This window comes from Prinia subflava, chromosome Z (genome assembly GCF_021018805.1).
Source record: "Prinia subflava isolate CZ2003 ecotype Zambia chromosome Z, Cam_Psub_1.2, whole genome shotgun sequence".
Lineage (NCBI taxonomy): Eukaryota > Metazoa > Chordata > Aves > Passeriformes > Cisticolidae > Prinia > Prinia subflava.
In genome coordinates, this window is record NC_086283.1 from 21,595,289 (window position 1) to 21,622,347 (window position 27,059).

The window sequence follows — 27,059 nt, forward strand, 5'->3', positions numbered from 1 at the left end:
TTAATTTTAAATGAAAGCCCTAATGTACCCCCACGCAGGGGTCTCACCTCAGAGGGTATTTCTGCTCACAGGAGACTGATTCTGTGAGCCCAAAAATGGAGGGAAGTCTGTGAATTCCTACAGTTTCTTTTAATGCTGCTTCAGAAAGAGTCACTCTTTCAGATTAAACACTCTTGGATCAGAGGAAGGAGAAGAGAAAGAAAAATGTCAATGCAAAACTAAAACTTGTCGTGTCAGGTTCAGTGAGGACAAGAATTCAAAGGCTTGACCTTACCTGGAGTTTCAAAGAAAATTACCCAAAGCTGGGGCTGTTTGTCTTCCTCAGGTCCTATCCCTGGAGTTTACCTGCATCTGCTGTGCAAAGGGCTCACATCTTTCCTGGGAGAAGCAGCCAGGGTTTGGGTCACCCTCTTGGCACTTTCAAACCCCTCTAAACCCACAGCTCCCAGTTGTGGCAGCACAGATCATCCCAAAATATCTTTACAGGACTAATGCAACCAACAACCCTGTCAGAAACATTTCCCATCTATTTAAGGGCTGTCACCCTCATCTCCTGGTATCGTCACTGGGTTTGGAGCTTCCTCATTTTAACTGTGAGGTGAACCACTCCTTACATAAATTTTCAAAAACTGGTAAGAACGTATTTCTCCCTTTTAACTCAGCTGCAATAATTTTTCATTAGCAGAACTGTGGCTGGGTGGGGGACAATCCCTCAAGTAAGACACAACTCCTTACTCAACTATGTCATTTAACTTTGAGCTTCATGAGATTAACGTTCATAGCCAGGATCCATCAGTTTCTGAGGAGCAGAAGAAATCTGTTGCTGTTTCTGCTCCTTCTTCCATCCCCTAATAAAACCTTCTTTGAGATTCTCAAGTTTTTCCCAACCCATTATCCAAATGCTCCCTGTTGTTTAGCTTATCCCTGAAAACTAATGAGAAGATCCCGTATCTCACCTTATTAAGACATCCTTCCTTGCAGTAGTAATCAGTTTCAGCAATTTTCCCAGACAGAACAGGCTAATTTTTCCTAGAAATTCCTTAGAAATGCCCTCTCAGCTATTCCCTGGCACTGCTGATGCTCTTCTGATCATCTTTTCCCTCAGTTCCCACCAAAAATGCAGCACTGGGCAGTAAGAGTGGCTTTCCATGCAAACCGCTCTGGATATTCCACCCTGTCTAAGCTGTCCTTTCCAACCTGCATCTTATTTACATTATCTACATGTGGAGCAGCACCCCCTGAAGGAGCCAGACCCCTCACAGGGAGCCAGAGCATCCCCTGTGTTTTTACATCTCCAGACTCAGCTTTTTCCTCCCGCCCCAGGTCGCGCCGCTGGGCTGGGTCGGTGGGATGGCACACACAGATTGGGATCGGCTCTCCTTCACCTCTTGAATCTTCTCCGTGTTCCCCACTGTGGGAAGAGAAACACCATGTCAAACACCATGAGGAACACCATGAGAAACACCATGAGAAACACCCTTCTTTGTGGTTCAGCAGGAATGAGGAAACACCGAGGTGGCCATGTGCTCTTTGGGGATGAGCTGATCCACTCCAAGGATCACTTCCCAATTGTAAAAAAGAAGACAAAGGTCATTGATTCCATGGAAGAAAAAGCAAAAAAAAAAAGGTAATTTAAACCCAGGCTTACACTTTGAAATACATGAAGTATTTGGATCAACGTCATTGTTCTTTTGTCATTCCCTCCTGCAACTTTGCAGAGCAAAAATTCACATTGGTGACTACCTTAAACCAGCTCTGGAAAATGCAGGTGTCCTGCTGGAGCACCTGGAATGTCATGCTGTCACATTATGGGATTTTTTGACAGGGATGAACATGCAACCATGGCAGAAGGGTTATAATTTCCTTCTGCTCTGTCACCACTGTGTGTCAGGAGCCATGGTGCTTGTGTTTTCCTTGGGGTGGAAAAAATCCCTGGAAACAATGGTTTTTATCACTGTTCTCTCCTTACGGTCATGGTTTTCTTCAGGAAAAACATAACTGAAGTATTCCTGGTAAATTGTGGATTAAAAGAGCTACATCCCAGCTTGGATGAGGTAACTTGATCTAGTTGAGGATGTCCCTGTTTGTGGTAGAGGGTTTTGATTAGATGGCTTTGAAAGGGCCCAAACCATTCACACCAACCTCAGGCTGGGCTGAGAGGGAGCACCAAGGCTGGGAAGGCTTTCAGCTCTCCTTGCTCACCCATGAGGCTCATTTAAGGTTGTCCCACACCCTTCCTGTTGCCTGCTGGGCCATTCCACGGGATGAGGGTGAGCAGGGAATAGCAGGGAGTGACCCCCAGCTTCCCAACTTACCAGTGAAGGAGCGGCAGAGCTTGGGCTGCGGGGTGGCCTCACCCTGCACCGAGCACAAATCCTCCTTCTGGGACTGAGGGAGAGAAGGACTTTAGTGCCTTGTGAAATCTGCCCACGACACTCCAGCCTCATAAACCAACCCTCTACAATCCCTAAGGATTCCACTCCCATTCATTTAGCTTTTGCCATGTAAAAATTAAAATAATAAAAAAAAAAGGATTGCTAAAAATAGACTGAAGAGATGGCAGGAAGTATTTGCAGGTGCTGATTTGCTACAACATAAAATCATGAGATTAGAAGGGACCTTGAAAACTATCCCATTCCAATCCCTCTGCTGTGGGTGGGGACACCTCTCTCACAGGACCAAGTTGTTCCATCCAAACTGGCCTAAAACCCATCCAGGGATGGGGCATGCACAGCTTCTCTGAACAACACTGGAAGCTCTTTATGGACTGTCAAGGTTTTAGAAATAAAACTGAGCCAGTGTCAGAAACTTAAAGAATAAAAATTGCACAATAGAGAAATTATGTTTTGAGCTCTGGAAGAGGTCTGAGTTCCCCAGGAACAGTTCAGCAGAGAGGATGGGAAGGAGCAGCCCTGGAGATGGGAGAATGGGACAGGGAGTGCAGAAGGCAAAGCTGTCCTCAGGATATGGATGTTTCTCACCTTGGCTGTTCCCCACGCTGGCTGCAGGCCAAGGAGGCAGGTAACGAGCTGGCACTAATGAGCTCCCTGTCCTTTCACTCCAGTGCTAATCTCCACCCTCCAGGACAAAAAAAAAACGAACGAAAAAAATAAAAATCAGGTAGCACAATGCCGCCTGAATTGTTCCGTGCCTCTGTAAACTGGGAATAAGTCTCTCGCGCAGCTGTGATTTGGCACCTCAGTCCAGAAACCCAGACTGCCAAAATAACTCTGGACACCTCCCAGCCTGGTTTTCTGTTTTGTTTCAGTTCGTTCTCCTCCCTCCCCTAAACGAGGACCGCTGCCCTCCATCCCTTGTTCTCACTTTTATTGACCATTTTAATAACAATGCCTTCTCAGCTCCGGCAGCAGCGCCTGGCTCCCTGGAAAGCCATTCCCAGGGGCATTTAACGATTCTCAGAGCATGCTCCATGAAAGGGCTCCGACATAATTACCAAAGGCACTGTGTCATTTACGCACATGGCTCACAGGCAGCTCCAAATAAGCTCCTTCTGGGGGAGTGCACTCGTGTTTTGGCAGGAGAAAAGAGGACCAAGTTGCCTGGCTACAGGTGCAAGGATTTTCTGGGTGCTCCGTGGTAAATAAAAGCTGTCCTGGGTCTCAGAACCCTCCCTGCCAGCTCAGGCTGGGCTGGGTCCCTGCCTAAAATAAGGCAAGCCCCAAATGCGGCCGGCGCTTGGAGCCAGCAATGATGCAGAGCTCCAGGAAGCAGCAGCCTTCGGCAGGAATTTTGTCCTTAGGCAGAGGAAGGCAAACTTTCTGCTGGAAATAGATAGTCTTGGAGTTAATCCTCTGGGCTGTGGTTCAGAGCTGAAGTCACTTCATTCTCCTGCCAAGGTCCTTCTGCCTGGTGTAAATCATTTAACCTGCTCTGGAGGCAGGAAGATTGTTCTTTTCTCGCTGCTTCTCCCTGCTTTTTCCCTCATTTGCTCTCCAAACTCTCCTTGGAGGAGGCTCCAAGAGCCTCCCTGCCATGCTGTAAAGGCACTTAAAGTGCAGGAGACCCCTAAGGCAACGAAATGTGCCTCTCCACCCAGGAGAGGTGACTCAGAGTCACAGAATGGTCTGGGGTGGAAGGGACTTCAAAGATCACCCCATCCCAAATATCATCCCAAGGGGTTGGGATCTCCAATCCCAAACCCTCCTGGCTGAAGCCTGGTGTTGGCCAGAGCTGTGTCCATCCTAGTGAGGGCACTGCTTTCTCCTGTGGAAGGAGATGGATTGTCCAGCAGCCAAGATGAACTTGGCTTCTCCCCAGCCTGGTGAAGCCACCAACCCACACGAGGACATTCTCCCACATATCCCAGATTTTGTTTGGAGCCAGCCACTAATAAAATATGAGTTTAACTGAGCTACGACAGCTTCATATTTAACAGCAAATCTCTCAGCAGCTTCATCAAAAAAGAAAAACACTCGCCAAACAGAAAAAACAGGGTTTCTACTGAACCAAAGGGATTTTTTAAATCATTCCCCTAGCTCCTAACGCTCAAGGTATCACCAAAGCTTTTTCAAAGATTGGCAATGGAATGGCAGGAGTTTCACCAGCACCACAGGGGTTTCAGTGGCCCTTTGCTGGAAGTTTGTTTCCCTCCCCGGATTTCCAGTTGGGTTTGCAAACACAGTTGTAATGCTTCCATCTCGTGGTGAGATGTAGAATAGAAAAACGTGCGGTGCAACAGCATCCAAGTTTTTCTTGCTGACTCAAAACCTGGAAGGCCAAACCCTTCCCTATGGGACTACAAAATATGGAATATCTGACAATCAGAAAAATCTCTAACACTACTGGCATTTTTCATTATTAGCTTTTTTTTTAAATCGGGAAAATACCATTTTCATTTCAATTTGGCATGGAAGAAACATGAGTAGCTGCTTTCTTTCCCAAAAACTGGTAAGTACTGAGCTGCTTATAACAGGCTAAAATCAACTTTTTAGCACAGTGTTCCTTTTCTCTGCTGACAAATTCTGCAATCTGTCCTCCTACAGCATGAAGTGCCACTCTACTTAATATTATATAATATTATATGTATATAATTAATATGGTGTTAATATTTCAGGGGTCAGTTAGAGCATTATCCCATCACTTTGGGGCATCATTTTATTTCTATTCACAGTAAATGAGGCAGATATTCTTAAAAATTAGTAGAAAAGCTGCTGGTGACACAAAACAGGCCGGGCTTGTCCTTTCGGACATGGAGGGATGGCTCTTGGGTTAGAGCCACCCTTAGAGGAGTCACTGGGATCAGCTCCCAGTATTTACTGTCATCTCCCAGGTTGGACAGGACATCCTGGTCTAGTGGAAGGTGTCTCTGCCCATGGCAGAGGGTTGGAACTGGATGATTTTTAAGGTTCTTTCCCACTTAAACTATTCTGGGATTTACCTCTACCCCCCTTCGCCTGGCACAAAGCCAAGGTGGCTGAAGTGAAGGGGTGTGACCAGCCCCAACAAGTGGCTCCAATTACACTCAGTATTCAGCATCAAATTGGCATTTTCCATAATCCACGGAGTATTTCCCACCCTCAGAGGGCATTTTCCGTCATCCATGAGTCAGTACAGACACAGGGTGAATCCTGCTGCTTTTGCAATTCTCCAAAAACAATTCTGTTCCCCCAAAGCCCAGCTGCAAGCACTCAAAGGAACAGGAGAAACAGCTTTCCCAGAGCTCCTGAATTTCCCACCAAAAGCAGTAGAGAAGGGGAAAGCAGGAGCACAAGGGTTAACAATATAATATCCTTGAAGTAGGGAATGTCGTGCTCAAAATCAGCCGGAGTTTGATGTTGCTCTTTTGAAGTTTAATTATACCAAATGTTCTACAGGAACATGCCATGTTCTTGCCTATCTATCCTGAATTGTAAGTACCAATCAGCATGTAAATGATCAAATTAAATCTTTTAAGTTGTTTGCAAGAGCCAGAACACCTTTCTGGGAAGGAAGGGCTGAGCATCATCAGCATTAGGTGCAGAGCCGACGTTCTCAGTGGGCTCCTCCATGACTGGCACTTCCACAGGGAAATTGGAGTGGAAAAAAGTCCAGGGCATTCCCAAAGTCTTGTGCTGTCATGGAAAATTACTGTCTAAATATGGAAGGGTAATTTATTTCTTTCTAAAAGGTCACTTTGTTCTCCTCAGTGATGGAGCTTGGCTGCTCAGTTTAGAGATCACAGTTCACACTTGGACAGTGCTCCAGCTCAAGCCATTAAAACCTAAAATTCAGAGAAATGAGTGAAATTTAGGAATAGGTCAGCAATTACTGCAAGCATCCACCCTCCCAGAGCTCAGAGAGTGTTTGGACAACACTTTCAGGCACAGGGTAGGATTCTTGGGGCTCTCCTGCGCAAGGCAAGGAGTTGGCTCAATGATTCTCATGAATCTCTTCCAACTCGGGATGTTCTGTGATTATGCACTGCTGCTGACCTGGGCATTTGGAAGCAAAATATGACAAGGGTTAAATGCTTTTCCTTTAAAGAGTTACAGAGGATGGGAGGAACTGCAAAGGGCAAGTCTGCTCCTCTTGCATCATTCCTGGAAACATATTTTTTCCATAGCTAAATGTTGACCCAGCTTCTCTCACCAATTTCCAAAGAGCAAAAATCTTCACCAGACACAGACATCGTATTAACCCTGTTTCTCCTCTGATTCAGAACATAAACCAACACAGAGCTATGCTAGTAGTAAACTGGAAAAATATTTGTTTCTCACAGGAATCTGGTATGCAAAACTTCCCTCTATTTTACTTCTTTTAAGCCTGCCCCAGAACTATAGATGTGTTTAAATACAAAAGACTCACCTCTAGAATGAATAAGAAATATCACAAAAATGCTTCTGTCCTTTCAAAAGAGTTGGGGGAAAAAAACACCAAGCAATTTCAAATACTTACAGTCCCTCTGGACCACTGACAATGGGGGAGACAAATTCCTGTCTTTGATGACATCTCCCAGAAAAGAAAACATGGGAAAACCAGACTTCAGAGTGAAGCCCCATCAGGTAACATTTGCTCAGTAAAGAACTTTCCCAGCAGGGGTGGAAGTCTGTGTTCACAAAGCACTGAACAGGGCTGTGCTCGGGGTGGCTCCTTGGCTTGCCAGGAGCTGGGTTGGGGAGTTTTTCCCTTGGTATTTTTCCTATTCATTGGAATGCGATTTGGGATAGAGAAACTTTTTAAAGTTAAAGTAACAAGATTTGTCTTTCGAAGGAAACAAACCATCAGCAGCAAGCAGGCTGTGGGGAAAGCAGCCTGTGCACGGCCCTGCGTGCAAGCGTTCCCTCTTACCTCCTTCCTGGAGCTGCAGGTGTCGCTCCCGCTCACCTCCACCAGCAGGCTCTTGTGCCGCAGGATCAGGATCTCCTTGGCCTGCTCCGTGGGCTCGCTGTCCCCGGGCAGGGTGTGCCTGTTGTACGCCGGGCCCTGCAGGGGACACACGGAGGCTGCTGGACACCGGGGCATCCCTGCCCGCCCTCCAGGATCCTCCACCCTCTGCAGCCACTCCGCCCAGCTACGGGCATACACTGATTTGGGAGAGGTGGGGATGGAAAGAGCCACAGAAGGGAGACGGGACTCTAAACTCTGCTCTTTTTATATGAAGTCACCCAAGAAATGGCTGCATGTCAAGACTGAGTTTCACCTGGCAGTGCAGGTGACAGAACGAGTGCAATGACTCTGCTCGAGGTGCCTCCACAGCTTCAGCCCCAATGTTTTGTATTTACCCCACCTTCCCATATAAACCATCCAAACAACAGGAAGCATAAATCTTCCTTCAAAAGGCACCACCCAGCCAAGCTGAAATCTCCCACTAACACCAGTGGGAGCTGGGATAATGCTGTCACTACAAGGGGTTAGGCTGGATTAATGCAGGACTAAGCACAAACTGAAGCTGTGCCTTCATCCCTTCATTATGTCCATAGGTTCCTTCCCAGCCTTATCCCATTGCTTCCCTCAGCTCAGCAAAAGGACAGGAGAGGGAGGCTGATCCTTCTGTGCTAGCTGCCCATACGAGCCCCACTCCTAAGGACTACATATTTTGTGTGTAATCCATGAAACAAAGGCTTAGGTGGATTTTAAGTCTAAGTCTCCCTATGAACAGCAATTCCGGTGCACAGCCCCAGGTGCTGTGTGAAACCCCAGACACAATCCATGATTCAGTAAACAGCAAGTGGGGTTTTTACCCTTTAACCACTGGTACCGTGGCAAAACTGCTGGGTGGATTTAAAAGCTCCGCAAATTAGTTCCCACTCACACCTCTCTTCCATGGGGAAAAATACACCATGAGCATAACCCCATCCCTGCTCTGCCCTAGGAGCTGCTGCTGGATCTGCTAACCCAGTGCCTGAAGTTCCACGTGCTCCTTCTTTCTCCTTTTCACTGCCGGGTACCGATGCCGAAAATATATCATGAAATTATAGGCTGACTGGCTGAACCTTTCAAAAGCTGTCAGGCAGCAAACAGAAATGTGCCACTGACTTGGAAACTGGATCTGGCTCCACACAGCCAACTATTCTCTGCTCACAAAGAGACATCCTGGGTAATTATGGAAATATTCATAACATCAGCTCAGGCTGTTTGGATAACCGAGGAAATTTGTGTTATTGGACATGTAAAATATGGATTGAGGGAAAAGTTATACCGTCCTCCTGATCCGGTACAGGTTCCTTGCCAATATTTCCTGCATGTTGTCCAGGACATCAGGATTTGGAGTGTCCTCCAATTTTTGGTCTGTTATGACAGTTCTGTCGCTGCTGCTGCAAAGGAAAGCAGAACACCTTATTTTGGAAGATGCACATGAAGTGCATCCTCAAATCCCAGTGCCCCTTTGGGATCCCACCACAGCCAACACAGCCAACAGCTCATCCCTGCAGATGGAGCTCACGGCAAAGCAGGAATTTGGCATTTGCATCAGAGCTGGGCTATCCATATGCTCCCTGGTGGATAAAAAAGCCATGGGGAGCTGTGGCAGAGCAGAACCATCTGTGAGGTCTGAAGTGGCCATTCAGAGCATTTAACAGTGCAAACCCAACCAAAATTGGCCAGCACCCTCTTCCTCAGAGCACCATTTCCCTGTAGCTCATGGGGATACAGGGGATCCTCCATGTGCCACCGTCAGTGCCGGGTGATCCTCATGCAGCCCCATCACTTTTAGCCCCCAGGTGCTGAGTCTGAGCCGTGTTTGCTCACAGGAAGGAGGGGTGGGCTGGGCCGTGGCCCAGCTGCCCAGCCTGGGCCAGCTCGATGGCATGTTTGCGCTCCAGCTTCTCGTAGAGCAGCACGATGCTGGACTTGGGTTGGTCGTACTCCCTGAGCAGGATCTTCTGCAGGTATTTGCTGTTAAAATATTCCAATCTGTTGGAGAACAAAATGAGATGAGTTTAGCCTCTCCCCTGGCTCCCCAGCACCAACAGACCTGAGCAAGACAGCAGGGTCATAGCCCACGACTGCCCACATTCCATTAAATTCCATTAAATTCCATTAAATTCCATTACATCCCATTAGGTTCTCCTCAGAAATCGATGGTCCAAGAGGTCAGTCCCTGATTATTTCTGCATTACAGTACATGAGTCAAAATACAAAAACTTCACTAAATACAATAAAAACTCCCCCAAAGTGCCAGATATATCATGAACTCTTCTAGAAGTGCTACAAGCACATGCAGCAGCCACAGATTTAAACACTTCCAGATTCCGTCTTCAGCCATTTCCTCTTCTTTTCTGCTCAAATCGTTGAATAATTTAGGTTGGAAAAGACCTCTGAGATCATCAATCTCTCTAAGATCTGCTCGCAAGGAGGCAGGACGCTCCTCAGCAGCAGTGACTCCCATACCCTCTAGTGGCATTTCCAAGAATAAGCATTCCTAAAAAATCTCTACCAGCTGCATCTGTCTGGACCACCAAGGAATTAAACCTGGCAGATTGTCTTTTTAGTATATTTCATGGGATTTATTTTTTTTTTAAACCTGATGCATTTTTTTAAATTTCAAAATGTACAAACTCCCAGAATTTAATGACAATTGAACATGTTGCTACAGAAATCTGTAGAGATCCTCTGTAATTTCCATCCACAATAAGCAGTGCTGCAAACTCAGCTCTTTAATGTTAACTGTGCACAGTCTGGAACAGGCTGCGTGTCACAGTCATGGCACTTCCAGCAGTCTTCTTTGGTCAAGAAGGGACAAACACAACAGGAGAGGAGAAAGGATCTTTTTAGGGTGAGGCACAAGAGCTGTCTGCAAGCAGGGAAGTGCCCTGAAAACCTGGTGTCCCCTTGGACAAGGAAAAGCTGCCCCTCTGTCACCTCCCTCCTGCCACAAAGATGAACAAGGCCCAGCTGCCCACAGCGGAAACTTTGGGAATAGAAACCAACCTCCTTTTTTTCCTACACGTGTACACAGTTGTATTTTGGCAAATCCTTACTTGTCTTTCCAGTAATACTGTCCCCAGTGTCCAGATATATCTTCAATGCCAGCCAGCAAATGATCCAAGAACTAAAGAGGAGAGAGGATTTTGCTCTACGCCGGTTGCATACGTGATGAACCCAGCCAGCAAACAGCAAAAGCCACACGCACAACAGGGGATGCTTCCAGCTCAGGATATGGAGCTGGGAAACAAGGAGAGAAAGCACTGGGATAATTCTCCATCCACTCATCCAGTGGTGCTGGAGTACAATTAGTGCTTTGCTTTCAGGTGTGGGCAATCAAACAATAAATGCTGAGATCCATGAATCTGCACTCTGTAATAGATACAGGAGGGCTGATGACTCCCATGTTCTGCCCTCTGTGTCTTGACCTGCAGGAAATGTTCATTTTGGGGTTTTTGAGGACAACTGATCTCAGGAAATTACTATCTTCAGGATATAAATGTAGGTAACACATAAATGATACGTTGACTTGAACAATAAATACTGCCTTCTCCCAGACACTACGCACTAAATGAAATCATATAATACTTCATATAAATACATTAGTATTGTTTAAAATTATATTAAAAATCCCGTCCTGAGTGGGTTTTCCACCTGAAAGTTAAATCCCTGTAATTTCCCAAACTGCTTTCCCTCCTAATGGCATCTCTAAACTGGGAGAGGACTCTCCTCTACTGCCCTCCACACTCAGGTACTGATGACCCTGGAACTTCCTACAGCTCCAAAATTTTAAAGCTTTCTTTTTGAGGGGTCAGAGACGTAAAAGTTTCAGAGCAGTGGGCTCAGCTCTCCAGCATAGTGTGAGTTCAGTGCCCTCATATGGCTGTTGCCAGCTGCATGTTCCACAAACTTCAGTGCTGCAGGGAAGCACTGAAGTGTCCCATCCCTGGGAGTGTTCCGGGCCAGGCTGGACGGGGCTTGGAGCAATCTGGGATAAGGGAAGGTGTCCTTGCCCATGGCAAGGCATGGGATGAGATGAGTTTTAAGGTCCCTTCCAACCCAAACTAATTCTGATTCTGTGGAATTACGCACACACTCTGATCATCACTCCTGCGAGCAAGAATATCCCAACTATCTAGATGGCAAAATAAATTTGAGGAAGAAAGCTGCTTCTGGCTTCTGCATCCCTGATTTCCAACTACCTGCATTTTTACCTTCTCAACTTAATTGATGCATGGCCATTTTCAGCTCACACCTCCTAATAAACACATTTCTGAGATGATTTACCATTCACACTCTAACAAAAGAACAAAGTCTTCTCTGTTCATGACTGGAAAAAGCTCCTCAGCCTCCTGAGCTCTTGTGTTAACCTCAGACAAAGCCCTGCAGTCCAACCCCATTGTGAGGATGCCAAACAGGTTTTACAAATGTCCTCAGCCCCAATGGCTTTATTGCTAAAGAAGACAATGACAATAATATTCCTGAAGGAGCCATACCCACAGAAACGTTGCTGGGATTGAACAATTAGATTCAGGAATATATTAATTTTCTATTGGATGCAGATGCAAATACAAAGGCTCAGCTGAGTGGTAGAGCAGCTGACCTTATGGAGCTGAGCCTCTCCCTAAAGCCCTCTATAACTACCAATACCAACATTTAGGTGGTGGGAGCAGGGGGAATGAAACCCCACCTTTGGGTTATGGATGTAGAATCACAGAATGGTTAGGTTTGGATGGGACCTTACATCTCATCTCATTCCAGCCATGGGCAGGGACACCTTCCCAGGTGGCTCCAATCCCCACCCAACCCGGCCTTGAATAATTCCAGGGATGGTGCACTTCAGCAGTTTGCTCCAGTATAGCACCAACTTTATCCTTGCTTTCCTCATTTTTTTGCAAAAGTATCCAAACCAGTGGTGGTGATGGGACTGAAAAACACATGGAATCTCCTAATCCTGAAAGCAACCAAGCCTCATTTCCTTTCTTTCTTGCTTTTGTTCCAGAGACCAGAGAAATTTGAGTTAGGTCAGAGCTTAAAGTTTTGGGCAAGAAATCATCTTTTTCTCTTGTGTTTGTGCACTACCTGATGCTACATCAGTCTGACTGGTGGCTGCTCTTCCAATGCAAAAAAACCCAGGATTTGGAACCTGAACAGGACTTCCAAGATGGAAAGAGGCTGACCTGCAGAGGATTCAGGTAAAACTGCAGATCTGCAGGGTCCCTGGAGACACGCACATTCCAGAAGATACCGGAAAGCTCTGGCCATATGTTGATGGATGCTCCACTTACCCGAATGTGGATCTGCTCTCCCACAGTGGGAGCACTCTCCCTTTTCCTCTTGACAGCCAACAGGTCGACGAGGGGACGGATGGTCATTCCCTGCAAAGTGACCAGCGACACAAAAATCAGCTTTTCCCCACATCCGACTTTCCTGCACTGGAACAAAACCCACTGCCGTGGGTCTGAGCCACAGCGACCTTGTTCTGGTGTTGGAGCAGCCTCTCTCATCCTCCCTGCCTTCCTGGCAGGATAAAACCTGCAAAGCTTCAACACAGCTAGAGATTGTTCTCCCAGGTGTACCCCAAACACTTTGTTTGCTCCTGGTAGGAATCTGTCAACAGAAACTCACGGACAGGCTTCAGGATGAGGGGAGGAAACCTCTGCTCGCCTCCTCTGGCCTCTCTGAGACCACAAAAAGCCAACCAGTAATTCCAAGGTAAAGCCTGGGGTTTGCTGTTGCTCGTGGCCTCCCAGATGGAGAGGGGCTTGAAACAATCCAAGTTCAAATGCCTGAAATGAGGATAATCCTCGAGATTTCTCAGCACGGAGCCTCCGCCAGCAATTGTCTGCTCACTCCTTAAGCACTGTGTGTCACACACCATTACTCCAGTGATCTTTGATGGCCAGCCAGTGCCTAAGTTTCCTAATCAAAGCATCCACCTGGTGGGAAGGGTCAAGGGAAAAGTTTCAATATCCTTTAAGCCTCGTGAGAGAACTAAAATGCTGCTGTGGTGTGTTTCTTAGCCCAACTTCCGTATGAAATTACTTTTCTAGGACATGTTTACAGCAAAAATGATGGAGTAGTTGATGTTTATGACTTCTGAATGTCACAAATGCTGGCACAGAGGACAGTTGAACACATTTTTAATTGCAGAAACAATTAATGTGTCATTTTAATAGCTAATAGCAATAAAAAATGCGTTGCTATTCAGAATCAATAACATAGAATTCACAAGTTCCAAAATAACAGATATTACGAAAATTAAGTTGAGACTGTGCAATTTGGCCTCTTGCCTTCCTGGATAATCAGCCGCAGTTGTTTCCATTTTAAAGGAGCATTTGGGACTGCTATGGGAATCCCATGTGTCATTCCAAGCCATACATCATTTCACAGCACACTTGCAGGTCCCCTGAGCCTCTCCTCCACCCACTAGGGATAACTCATTCCAGGGAGTGTCTGATGGCTCCATCACAGCTCACATAATGTTTTCCACCTCCAGAGATCCAGTGGGACAGTGCAGGCATCAAACAACCTCCCCACTTCACAATTATCGCATTTGCTCAGAATTTCATGGAAGAGGTCAGGGGCCAGTAAGTTGAGAGAATGAACTTCTGGCAGTATTTGATTTTAAAATCACACCAAGAGGAAGAACAATGAGGAGGGTTTGTGACGCTCCAGACAAGCCCAGAGAGCCCCCTGGAGAACTTCCTGGTCTATGTGGAACATACCCAGCCTGCTTGGAAGCACTGAGGACTTGACAAATGGCTCAGCCAACCTCCTCAAAATGATTAACCAGGCTGCTTGTGGGAAGGGCCTTATGTAGCTGGGTTAGGAAGGCCAAAAGAGAGGATTTTCCTGGCCTGTGGAATGCACTGATAGAGCCACGGGTGGCCGAGCATAACTGCTCATGGGGTGGTCATTCTTCTGTAGCACGAGGGTTTCCAGCCTGCAGGGGTAGGATTTCCAAGGGAATCATAGGATGTGGAGGGTTTGAGCTCTGACAAGATGCTTTGCTGGCCCAGACCAGTCTATAAGGGCCCAAATCACCTCTGCCTTGGTTTCTGTCTTGTTTTAACAGAGATCTTTAGTCCCCATCAAGTCTATATTGAGATCACTGTGACTATAAAGAAAATGTTTTGTATAAAACAAGAATCAAAATACACAGAAGCTGTTTCACAGCCAATATTTCTCTTGCCCTTTCCACACACAGTGACCATGAAAGACACTGGGATGGTAAGAATATTCCCACCCCAATAATGCCTCAGTCGATGTGTCTGGCAGCAGCAGCACCACAAATGTGACTTGCAACCCCAAATTTGTTTTTGAAGGTCTCTTACACTTACCCACCTTTTCTGTGCTGAGCTCCAGCAATATCTCTTTGCCTTCAGGTTTTAAGTACTTTTCCTAGTTCTTTCCTCCTCCTGTTCTCATGGTTGTCCCTGGAGCCCCAGCACAGCCCCTCTGCAGACACGATGTTCCCATGAGTGGCTGAAGGTCAGGGGGTCTCCCCGGTGACATGGGAACCCGGTTTAACTCTCACCCTTTTGCACGGGGATGACATCACCAGCTGAGCTTTGGGGTTGCACAAAAGCTCTTTTCCTGGCCCTGGGAAGGCTTTCCCAAAGCCTGGAGCTGCTGCCTTAGAACAACCTTTGTGTGAGGCTCAAGAGCAGCTCTGCATGAGCGGACGTGCCTGGGGACTGGGGCTTTTCAATTTCTCACCCACATTTGCATCTTAAAACTTGTCAAGCTCCACCTCAGCACATTCCTCCTCCGGGCCTGGCCCCTGCTCGCTCCTTTCAGGCTGAGGCTGTGCCCAGCCCCACTGCCATGCAGCTCCCAGCTCCGATCCCATTGGCACAACACACTCTGATCCCTCCTCTGCCACTTTTCCAGCTCAGGATGAGGTTTAGGTGGGCATGGGGAAGCAAAACCAAACCCAACCCTCCACATCGTTGACATCCACCTGAGGGGTTCAGTCAGGAAAAGCAGAAGGAATTTGCTCTGAGGGTGATGTTCAGCCACGGGGCTACTTGGCAGCTGCCACCAGGAGCCACCCTCTCCCAAAGGCCCAAAAACTCCTCTGCTCCCTCCATCCGAGGGCAGGAGGAGGGTGGCTCCTGGTCAGCAGCTCCACATGGACCTCATGTCCTTGAGCAGGAGCTCGCAGGGAGTTTTTCTATGTGAGTCTTTCCCAAAACTCCACATCCTACTCACTTCAATCCTGTGGAGACCCACTCTTTACTTTTTGGGATAAACAGCAGGTAGACATCGGCCTTGCTCTCTCTAGCACCAGACAACCCCAATTTTTCCACCACATCCTCCTTCAAATGTGGCTGTGTTTGCCAGACGAACTAAAAGCTGTATTTTAGAGAAGGCCTTAGAGACTTGCTGCTGGTCAGAGAAGAGCAGGGAGACATCCAAGACCCTCACCCCACAGAAAGCTGCAGGAATGGTTTTACCACTAGATGTCACAGCAATGCTGAGAGCTGCTGCTCCCTCCCAAGCCCTGGAGCACCACAATTCCTTAAAACTCAGTGTTGGAGCACCAGAATTTACAGCCCCAGCCATGACGGAGAGGAACCTTATTCATCAGACTCCTAGAGGAAACCTAATCCCGAATCTGTGCCCAGTACTGGTTTTACCTGTATGAACACGGTGAAGAGGATGACAACAGTTGTTGCTGCAATGAAGAGCTTTTTCCTGCGGAAGTCAGGCAGCAGGAAAACCAAAGAGAAGCAAATGGCCCCTCGGAGCCCCCCATAGGCAATGATGAACTGGTCCTTACTGGTGATAGTGTTCACGTGAAATCTGTTCACAAAGAAAGTCAGCACAAGAACCCCTGAAAAGCAGGAAGGTAGATTGAGGCACATCAGTCAAACAGAACAACTGGAGAAAACTCACCATCTTACATTTTCCAGTAAAACATCACGGAATTGGTAAACACTGATTACAAAGAACTAGCCAGGGCACAAGGGGGTATATTCCCAATAGGCTACTGGAGAATTTTTCTTCCAGTCTGATCCAACAAGTTGAAATTTGCTTTGTCCAGATAAAACTTAATCCCCAACATATTTCTGATTTGAGGGACTACAAATATTGTCTGGCTCCAGTCCTGAAATACTAATGGATTTATTCTAATTGGTGATAACAAATGACTGAATTGCTGAGGTTACAAATGCTTTTGAGGCAAATCATCAGCAACAACTTAGCCACAAATTGCCCTCCTATTTGCCGAAGTTTCCAAGCAGTAGCTTGAATAAGTAGCTATATTCCACCTGTGTTAATGTTATTTCCTTCCCTCAGATTTATACTGTACAAATGTGAGGTGACACAGCAATTGCTATGATTTACAGCCATTTGCAAATGCACAAACAGATGCAGAAAGGTACAAAAAGTCAGGCCTTAAATCAGTAGGCTGTGATTTTAATACCAATGGATGTGATAAACATCCTATTTCCCAAAGATTAACATCCATTTTGAGAATTGGTGACACCACCTGTCGCTGACTTTTCTTAGGAATTAGCTGGAGCCACAGCACTGTTGCTTTTTTAGAGGGTGTTTGTAAAAGAAATAAAAACAGTGCATTTATTATGTACATATCAAACATCTTCCCACATACCTCCAGCTAAAAATAGTTGAACTTTGACTGTACATTGGAGGAGTCTGAAGAAAACAAAAAGCTGGGGATGTTTGGGAATAGGGAACTCAGTTAACTGAACCTTGTGACTGACTTCACTGAACCTTCCCCATCTCTGGAGCTCTGCAGAACTGGTGCCCAGACCAGCAGATGGGAAGCACTTGGGTGTCAAGGTTCTTTGCAACTTAAAAAATAAATAAAACAAAGCCTCCCTCATATCACATCCACCCCTACTCTACAGCTCGTGCAGTACCAATGATTTAAAGGAACAAAATTTACTTGAGCTGATATCCTGGCCTTTGTCTTAATTTAATCCTTCCTCATAAATTATTATTAGCATTCTCTAAACTAATTCAAGGCCAGTTTGCTCCAAGAGATGACATACAATTAATCATTCTGAGCAGAATGTATTTTCTCCTGCAGACACCTTGGGACAGAACAGGAGGAAATCTCCCCGGGGCTTGGATATCAGCAGAGCCCCAGTGCTGCCATGCAAAGGCTCTGTTTTCCTTTTTAGATGATCTTCCTCACACCAAAGGAATTCCCCAGATTTCAGCAGAATCATTTCTCAAATATTTAAAGCACTGAGAGTGTTCTATGAAGGACTGGGGTAGAGTTTACAGTCCCATACCAGTCCCTGCATTGCCCACCTAAAAATCCCCAATTTCTGTGAAGAAATGTAGGGGCAGCACCCTTTTCTGGAGCAGTGCCTCAAGCATCTCCAGAATCCCAGAATCCTGGAACTGTAAAGATTGGAAAAGTCCTCCAAGATCTTCAAGTCCGACCATTCCTGCAGCACTGCCAAGGCCACCACTAATCCATGTCCCCAGGTGCCACTCCTACGTTTTCTGAACACTTCCAGAGCTGTTGCCTCCACCACTGCCCTGGGCACCCCATTCCAATGTTTGGCAACCCTTTCCATGAAGAAATTTCCCTACTATCCAATTATTAATTAATCCAGAGTTGCTGGATGACTCTGAGTAGGCCAAGGTCTGATCTCAACCACCATCTCCAAGGCAGGAGTTTCCCAGTCTGGCTTGGTGCAGCCCCTTCCCAGTTCTCACTCTCCCAGCTCCCTGACAGCTTCCCAGGAAGGTGCTGCAGGACAGGAACACCCTGTTCAGGACATCTCAGACAATTTCCAGCCCTGGTTTGTGTGTTCTTGTTTAATTCCAGGTAGCTTTTGACTGGAAAATGGTGGCTGCAGCCTGAGCCCTTCCCTAATAATGTGCTACATAATTTAAGCTGCTCTCAGAAGAGCTGTGCTTAGGGAGGATTTTTGGGGTGCATTTGCATCATTGTTACATTTTTATATCTTGCAATGAAGAATCTTTGAATGAAAAAATAAACTCACGAAGAACTCTTTTTATCTGAGCAAATAATTTAAGAGAAACCACTTAATGGCAATAAAATACTTGAATGTACAAAAAACTGACTAATGAGCACATTTCCAAGTATGGTGCACAGTTATTAAAACAAACTTTGGCATGTCCTAACAGCTAATAAACCCCATTCTGCTCTGCCTTGCTAATCATGGCTTAACCTATTTAAACAATTTCTTGAACTGTCTGTCAAATTCGAGTTCACTGCTTGACTCACTGGTTTGTAAACATAAATCCTGTTGAATGTTTTTAAGCCCTTGGATTCTTTGCCAAAAATGCATGCTGTTATTTTCACAAATACTGTTAATATATAAAAATGCCCGTAACTGAGGCACTCTGCACTCATTAGATGCCAAACACTGTAAGAGGAATGGAGGTCCAGCCTCTCCCAAGATGGAATCAGCACAAGATGCAGCTGAGGAGAATGGGAACACCACACATCTGGTTTTTTCTGGTCATTTTCAATGCATGAAAATGGGATCCCAGAGAATTCTGGAACCAGGACTTGAGTGTTCTTGGTAATTGTGACTAGAGAAACTGCAGAGATTAGTTATCAGGAGAGCATTTTCCTGACTTGCTCATTATCACCAATCCTTGGTCTCTTCACATTTGTGAGGAGACAGGTTTTCCATGGATGCTGTAGACTCTCCATGCATGGAGATAACCAAAAGCCATCTGGGCACAGTCTTGCCTGCCTGACCCTGCTTTGGCAGGGTGTTGGACCAGATGATCTCCACAGGCCCCTGCCAACCTCAGCGATTCCCCAGTTCTGCCACTCTCAAGCCTGACCTGAAATTCTTGAGTAGGAGTATGAGCATCTTTGCAGTTTAGGTCCCATATCTTGTCTATTTAGGACAGCTACTGGAATGTTCCTCCAGTTTCCCAGTGAAGGCTGCTGCTGTACATTAGCTTGTTATGAATGAAATCCCTTAAACTGCCACAATTGATAATACGGGGTCAGAGGATTTTCATGGATCTCTCACCCCAAGGTATATACCTAGATTCCCTCCTGATGGGAGAATACCAAGGGACTGAAAAACACTGAAATGGAAGAGGAGATTGTGACAATTAAGGAGAGTAAAGGACAATCGTGGCAAAAAAGAGACATTGATAAAATAGATCTCATGAGAGATTCTATCCATCACCAGAGAGTGCACAGAGCAGGGAAGTGCAGCAACATGCAAGATTTGGAATTGAGTGAGATGGAGGAGCAGGAAGCATTGTCTTGGGATGTCCCAGTGCAGTCCTAGCATTCCCATCTGGAACAATCACACTGCAGAGGGGGCAGGAACGGATGACGGAGGGGCAGAGCATCCTCTCACCTAATTGAATCTCATTCCTCACTCCCATAAACAAAAACATACATGAAAAATCAAGATCTACAATTTCCCCTACCAAGTGCCCTCCAAATGAGACAGAAAATAACCGTGAAGCAAATGTAGGGCCAGTTCCACTCGTGGTTTTCCCCGATGGTGGAAACTCCGAGGAAGATGAAGATGAGGGTGTCGCTCACGCTGCTCCACATCTTCATGAAGTACTTGACTGTGGTGTGGGACTTGAGGGAGATGTTGGCCTCCACGTAACGCTTCATGCCCATGGCACAGGAAATGATGCTGAGGAAGTGAAAAATAAACAATGGAAAAGAAACAGTACGTTTTTCTTCTTTAACACAGAAAATCAACACATCAGTTATGAAACAAGTGGTGTTTATCACGTCATGGACATTAGCAGACATTTCACTGAGGGCTGCTTCACTTCCTATATCAGGCCAAGAGTATCAGGACCATGAGGACACTAAAATACTTTATAGGTTGCCCAAACTGTCCAAATCTGGATTTTAACAGATGAACAATTCATCACCTGTTGTATTTTATTAGAGCACAAAGCTACAACTCCATCTAACACTCAGCTCTTCCCATCCCCACACACCGTTTCCAGTTCTTTAACTTTGCCAAACTCTGACTCCGTTGGTGTGCTCACAGAGAGCCAACGGGCTCTGTCACCGCTGGCCCAGACACAGCGACAGTGGTATGGGGTCAGTCTGCAGGCTCACAAGCAGCACTGACTCCCGTGGGTTCTTTGCCTGGCAGGGGCTTATGCGAGCGATGGAGATCCGACGGGCAGTGGGAAGAAAGGAGGAAACAATTTCAGACGAACAGAGGGTTTATTGCAAACACCTCCTCAGCCCGAAACTGCTCCGGGGGGAGAGGGGTGCCGGGGGTTTTTGTCCGAAGGATTCGGAGGGGGGACAAAGGGGGTGGCCAGCCACTGCCAGCCAACCGGGGCAGGTTGCCAGGGGATACAGGTGTAATAGAACATCGCTTGGACTAATCAGGGGAAAAATAGGAGGGATTTACAAAGGCGGGAGACATGACAGGCAGCTAACCGTGTGCCGCATGGCAGGTGCCGGAGTCATGTGAGTTAAACAAAGGAACAATCGAGGGGTGGGATACAGGGAACCCAACAAGTACAAAAGTATAGAAAGCCTAACCGATTAAATTAACACACTGCCACATCTGACCTTGCAATTCCCTGGCAATTTTTCATGGATAATTGGTTCTTGAAGTTCCAGGGAACATGGCATTAGCCTAATTCATCAGCTTTTCAAATCAATACATTTTCTAGCCAGCAATCCTAGGAGGTCAAAACAATTGAGCACTTGAAGTGCTGAAGCTCTGGTTTTTATATTTTAATCTGGACCAAAACATTTTTGTTCTAAATATTACAGCAGGAATAGAAAAGGGGTTTAAATTTCTATGACCTGATTTCCAGTGTTGTTTGGTAAGGCCATCTATATTTTTATTGCACTGAAAACCACTTCCACGGGGAACATCATGATGTTGGATCACAGAAAAGCCAACAGAGAAGCAGATCTTTGGCTTGTCCCTGGAATAACCCTGGAACGGGTGTGACCTGGTCACACCTGTTGTGACCAGGACAGGAAAGTGACCCAAACAAAGGTATTGAGAGAGATGGTGGCTCACCCAGAACTATCAACTAAGACCTGCTGAGAGAACTGCTAGGCAATTACTGCTTTGCACTGAAAATACGCTGTGTAACCTCAGAATTCCACTAATGTGTCACATTATTTTGAAGACACAAACATTTGGGTCTGTTTGAATTTAAAACTGGGCTTTAGGGAGAGGATTTGTGGCAAAAGCAGATGATAGGAAAGGTCAGAATCGGGAAAGTCATGATGGTTTTGCCGAAGAGTGGGATCCTCTGTTATCCATCAGCAGGAGCTCAAGATTCAAGTCCCTTTCTCACCACATGTTTGAGTTCACATCTTTCATCTCCTAAGAAAATGTACCAGTACATAAAAATATTCTAATACAGGTCTGGTTTGATTTATCTCTTTTAGGTCTGACCTGCTTTGCCAGCAAGAGCAACAGAGACTGAACCACAGACTGAAAAAAAAATAATAAATTCTTCAGTTTCTGTGTTTGCCTCAAAAAATAGTGGGGAATATAGTTACAGATCAAAACTAAGAAATCCAAGTATTTATGGGCAAGTAATTTCCAGAACTGTGGTTTGAGAATTGTTATTGGAGAATGGATATGGGATCACAGCAGGGTCATGGAAAGGGAATTAAACTTGTCTTGTCTTGGCTAAAGATGGACATTGCCACCAAGGCAAGGGGCAGGGAAATAAAAAAAGAGAATAAGAAAGGAAAAATCAAACTGGAACCCATTTGCAGAACAGTTTCACAGACTGAGCTGTATTCAGATTTTTTAATGGTTTTTTGGACTATGTAGAATTGATTTTTTTGGCAATCAATTTATTTTTCAAAGAAACAAACTGCCAAAAGCTGCTTCTTATAATACAGTATTCCCAGGCCACAACAGAATGAATTGTTTGAACTCCAGATCTATAAGAGAGGCATTTATAATTTGGCAATTAGAAGGGCACAGTGCAGGAATCAGCTGCCTTTGCCATTGTTTTGCTTTAGAAAAAAATGCATTATTCAAAAGAACAGCAAATGGGTTCCATAATGGGTACAGCAGATTGTGATTGATAGAAGGAGACACCATTAGGATTGAATGTTTTCTGCTCCATGATGATTATGTAGCATATTTATTTCACTGTTCTGTCTTGCACTCCTATAAATAGGCTTTTCCTACCTATTCCCAGAGCTGGAATTGTTTTCAGTAACACTCAAATATTGCTCCTATTAACCAGCTGAGGAAACAAAATCTGCAAGACGCAGGAATGGTTTATATCCAAAGCAACATCATTAGTTTCAAAATAGATCTCCCAGATACTTCTGTGCTGAGCTGGGAGCCCACTTCATTTTTTTTTTTTTTTTTTTAATCTTCATTCTCATCAGCTGCTCAGTTGTTTACACTGCAGCCGCTGATGCAGGGTAGGTGCCTTTTGGTGTCTTTAGGGGAATATTAAATGGTTGTGATCCTCAGCACCAGCTGACTCTGTTTGGATAGGAGAACCACATTCGATAGATACCAGCCCACAGAATCCAGGAGGGCTGGATCCCTCTGGTTTTCCCCTCTCTCTGCTTTCCAAGGTGAGATTTTGGTGAACATTGGGGTCTTTCTGGCTATTTTTATCTCACCATCTGCCCTGATAGTGAGATGTCCAACAAGGTAAACACAAAGCTGAGTAAGTCTCTTAAATCTGAAGGATCTGGCCCAAAATTATTCATTTTATTCAAAGATCTACCTGGTTAAAAGAAAAACAAATTAACTGAACGATCTCTGACCGCTTTGGCTGAAATTGGCCACCAGATTCCCAGTGTTACTGGAGACAGAGGTGTTGGTTGACACCTGAAGCCAGACATGAGGTGTGTCTGAGCTTCTGGAGCCAAGTCAGAATCTCCAAAGCAGAGGCTTCCATCAGAATCCTCTGCTCCCAAAAAGCAGGAATATTCCCATCTCATCAGTTGCTGCTCTGTCACACCAAGGGCTGCCAGGCAGGACATGCAGATGGGGAATGAGATGTGAGAACAGATGTGCTGCAAACCAAGACCAAACCTTTCCAAGGAGCTGACTAAATCCTCCTTGTAATTCTTCCCATGTTGGTTTTGACTGGGCCATGTGGAAAATAACAAAAAAAGCTAAGAAACTTCTTTTGGGTCTGCCAAACCTGCCAGACATCTCACCGTTGGAACATCCAGCCTTTCCAAACAAAAACCATGGAGCTCAAACAAACATTCCTCAATAACCTACATAAACCCACCATCAGCCATCAATGGGCAATTTGGGAAACACAGTGACATTTGGAGAGGGCCCTGCTTCTCGTCATACACAGGTTTCCAAATTCTAAAATGTTTTTGGGTATTTTTCAGTGAATATAGGCAGGAAGTTTTCCTGGAGGGAGGAGCTGCCGGGCCTCACTTACGCCACAATCCCGGAGAGGTGGAACATCTCTGCAGTGAGGTAGGACAGGTAGCTGTACAGGAACACAAAGAGGGGCTCGATGACGCGGATGTCCTTGGTGAAGCGCGTGGTGAAGGCGGCAGTGAACCCGAAACTCAGCCCCACTAAAACTCCTCCCAGCCCAACCACAAAGAATTTTCCAACTCCAGCAAAAACATCCATGCTTTTTATGGTCGGCATCTCGCAGAAAGAGCGAAAGAGTTTATAGAGCACCTTGGGGGGGAAAGGAAAGAGGGAAACAGCTGTTAACTGGATGTTCACCAGATGTAGTCATGACACCAAATACACTGCTGGAATTTCTGCCAGTGCAGCACCACCTCCTGCCCAGGAGGTCTGGCTGCTACCAGGGGACTGCTGTGGCCCTCACGAACATTTCTGTCCCCAGATGTGGAGTCAAAGAGAAACCTGAAAATTTCTAAGTTCACCTGAATGCTGCCCAGGACCTCAGGCCAGAGAACTGGACCAGGAGTCCTCTGCTAGGAGGGGTTGTTGATGCCTTTTTCTCCAACAAATCACAGAATCATTGACATTGGAAAAGCCCTCCCAAATCATCAAGCCCAATCATTAACGCAGCACTGCCATGTTCACCTTGAAACCATATCCCCAAGTGCCACATCCACACGATTTTTAAACATTTGCAGGTGTGGTGACTCCCCCACTTCCCTGGGCAGCCTGTACCAATACTTGACTGCCTTTTCCATTAAGAAGTTTTCCCTGATAGCCAATCTAAACCTCTCCTGGTGACACTTGAGACCATTTCCTCTCATCCTGTCACTTGTTCCCTGGGAGAAAAGACCAACCCCCCACCTGGCTACGACCTCATTTCAAGGAGCAGCAGAAGGTAATAAAGTCTTCCTTGACACTCCTTTTCTGCAGGCTGAGATCTCCCATCCCATCACTCAGCACCATCCTCTGCAGGGTAAATACCCCAGTTCAGGCTGGCTCTTACCACGGTCACGGCGTCGTTGAGGAGCGATTCCCCAAAAACCAGGATGTGCAGCTTCTCATTGACGTGGATCTCCTCGAAGACGGCCAGCACGGCCACGGGGTCCACGGCAGCGATGAGGCTGCCAAACAGGAGGTTGTGCAGCAGGGACACGTCCTGCAGCCGGAAGGCTTTCACCTGGCAGATCCCATACAGGGAAAAGCCAATCCCAAACACGTTCCAGATGGTCCCCACCACCGCGTAGAGCAGGATGGTGCCGATGTTCTCGAAAAAGGGGCGGCTGGGCATGAAGTAGCCGGCGTCCAGCACAATGGGGGGCAGGAGGTAGAGGAAAAAGATGTCGCTGTCCATCACTGGTGGTGACCTATCATTTAATCCATAGATTATTCCCCCCATGATGAGTCCCACAAATATCAGCAAACAGCTCTCGGGAACGACGGAAGGCAGCTTGTTGTAGAGATGGAACCCTGGAGGGCATGGAGAGATAAAACTGGTGTTATCTCACCAGCCCAGACCCTCAGAAGGTCCCCACACTCCCACGGTCAGCAGGTTACACCTCGGAGCAGCACAAATAAATTCACACAGTGAGGGCGAAGTTGCTCAGAAATTGGTCAGAAAATCTAAAAATTACTGAAAATACCAGGTTTTCTCAAATTACTGTCTGTTCACACCTCATTTCACATTCATAGCATAGGGTTAGAGAAATATACTGAGGTAATAAGCAAAAAGTAATAATCTGCCTAAATAAAACAGTATTTGGAACTATTAGTTATGTAATCTAATCAGCAGCCCATCTTCAGCACTAACAGAAATAGAAACTTCTAATTTTAAACACACAGATTCAATACATTAAAATAAAAAAAAAAATCACAAAACCCCTTTCAATTAATTATAAAAAGGTCCGTTTTTAATGGTATTGATTCATTAGCATTTAAAGCTAAAAAGCTAAAAATGTCCAGTCAAGCCAGTCTTTGTGCAATGCCCAAGACTAGAACAACCACCACAAGTACAAGGTGAGCTGTTAAAAGTAATTGAAAGAAACCTAATTAGAATAAGAATAGTAATTTTTAAAAATCTCTGATCCTTATTATGTCTTCTTGCATGTGACTAGAATTAGGGTCTCATTATGTAACATGAAACTAGTCAGACAAAAAATCTGAAAAATTCTGATCAAACCCAATCTTAGAGACTTCTTCTTTCTGAGGAAAAGAAATACAAGAAAAAAATGCAGTAAAATAACTTTTTAAGCAGTAATTTAACAGAACTGAAGACAATTCCTGGAGAAAAAAAATTATATAATTTTCACTTCCTGTGCGCAGTTTTTCAGAGGAAAATATAAAAAGATCAGATTCCTTGCATAACTTAAAGCTTTCTTAGATGGCCTTGCACAGACAATCAATGCACAGAAATTTTATTTTAGGCTGTGTAACACCCTGGACATGGATGGAATTATTCCTTGGCCAGACACAGGACATTTTTAGAAGAATAAGGAATCTTCATTTTAAGATGACGATGTCAGTGGACCACCTGCACAGAGTGTGGCTGGCAAGGAAATCGAGATGAACACAGACCTTGGTGTGTCCTGCATTTTAATCAAATTCCTCCTCCTGGAAAGCCATCATTTTTCTTCCTAGCAGCAACAGCACTCCCAGGTGTTAATTTCTAGATGGAAAACCACCATTTCTAACCTAAAATGCGACTGGTTTTCCACCTGTGCAGTGTCTCTGGTACATATTCTGCAAATTTCAAGGGTTTGACATGTTACCTCAGGCTCCAAATCAGAGAGGAGGTGGAGCAAAGGCCACCCCTGCCCACACCATTCCCACAGAGATTCCCCATCACTCCTCATCGTCTCAGGAGGCCTCACCTATTTTGGCCAAGGATGCCAGCATGATCCAGAGCGTGATTTCAAAGGGGACCTGGACGTGCTGATAATCCAGAGAGAAGAACGCGTGCTCCAAGGAGTCGTTTCCCTGGGATTCCTCGGCAGCCCAGCTGATGTTCTCCAGGATCGAATCCTCCAGCAGCGGCTCCTGCAGGGCTCCCACCCAGGGGGCTTGGAGGATGCAGGAGAGACAGGACCCAGCCAGGACAGCTGCAGCTCTGTGTCCCTGGCTCTCCATGTCCCTGGAAGCCACAGCTGCTCCCGCTGTGGTGGGTGAGTGGTTGGAAGTGCTGATGGAGACACCGCCGCTTGTGGGGGCAGCTGCAGAGGGAGGAGCAAATGCTCCACCTCAGGCTGGTTTCCCTCCCTGGCCCATCAGTTTCCAGCTCGGAGATCCCACTGCAGAGTGGTGCTTTTTGATGCCACATGCCCAAAGAGGAGCTCCTTCTGT

At 45.9% G+C, this 27,059-nt stretch overlaps 1 protein-coding gene across 1 annotated transcript; it reads right to left on the bottom strand.

The window, feature by feature from the left end:
* Positions 1-1,084: 1,084 nt before the first annotated feature.
* Positions 1,085-26,846, bottom strand: LOC134564140 (sodium/hydrogen exchanger 2-like). Its single transcript, XM_063422805.1, has 12 exons — positions 26,591-26,846; positions 24,727-25,190; positions 23,740-23,990; positions 19,780-19,997; positions 16,008-16,204; positions 12,651-12,740; positions 10,419-10,489; positions 9,187-9,351; positions 8,639-8,753; positions 7,288-7,422; positions 2,316-2,388; positions 1,085-1,411 (listed from the first exon to the last, which is right to left on the bottom strand). The coding sequence occupies exons 1-12, from the start codon at positions 26,844-26,846 to the stop codon at positions 1,287-1,289; spliced, it is 2,160 nt and encodes a 719-aa protein (XP_063278875.1). The 3' UTR covers positions 1,085-1,286.
* Positions 26,847-27,059: the final 213 nt, after the last annotated feature.

Excerpts from the sequence above, each read along its gene's own strand:
- LOC134564140 (XM_063422805.1), bottom strand. The coding sequence starts at position 26,846 with ATGGAGAGCCAGGGACACAGAGCTGCAGCTGTCCTGGCTGGGTCCTGT. Across the intron at positions 19,998-23,739 it reads CACCTCTCCGGGATTGTGGC|CATCATTTCCTGTGCCATGG; the intron begins GTAAGTGAGGCC and ends TCACTTCCTCAG. Across the intron at positions 12,741-16,007 it reads TCTTCACCGTGTTCATACAG|GGAATGACCATCCGTCCCCT; the intron begins GTAAAACCAGTA and ends GTCACTTTGCAG.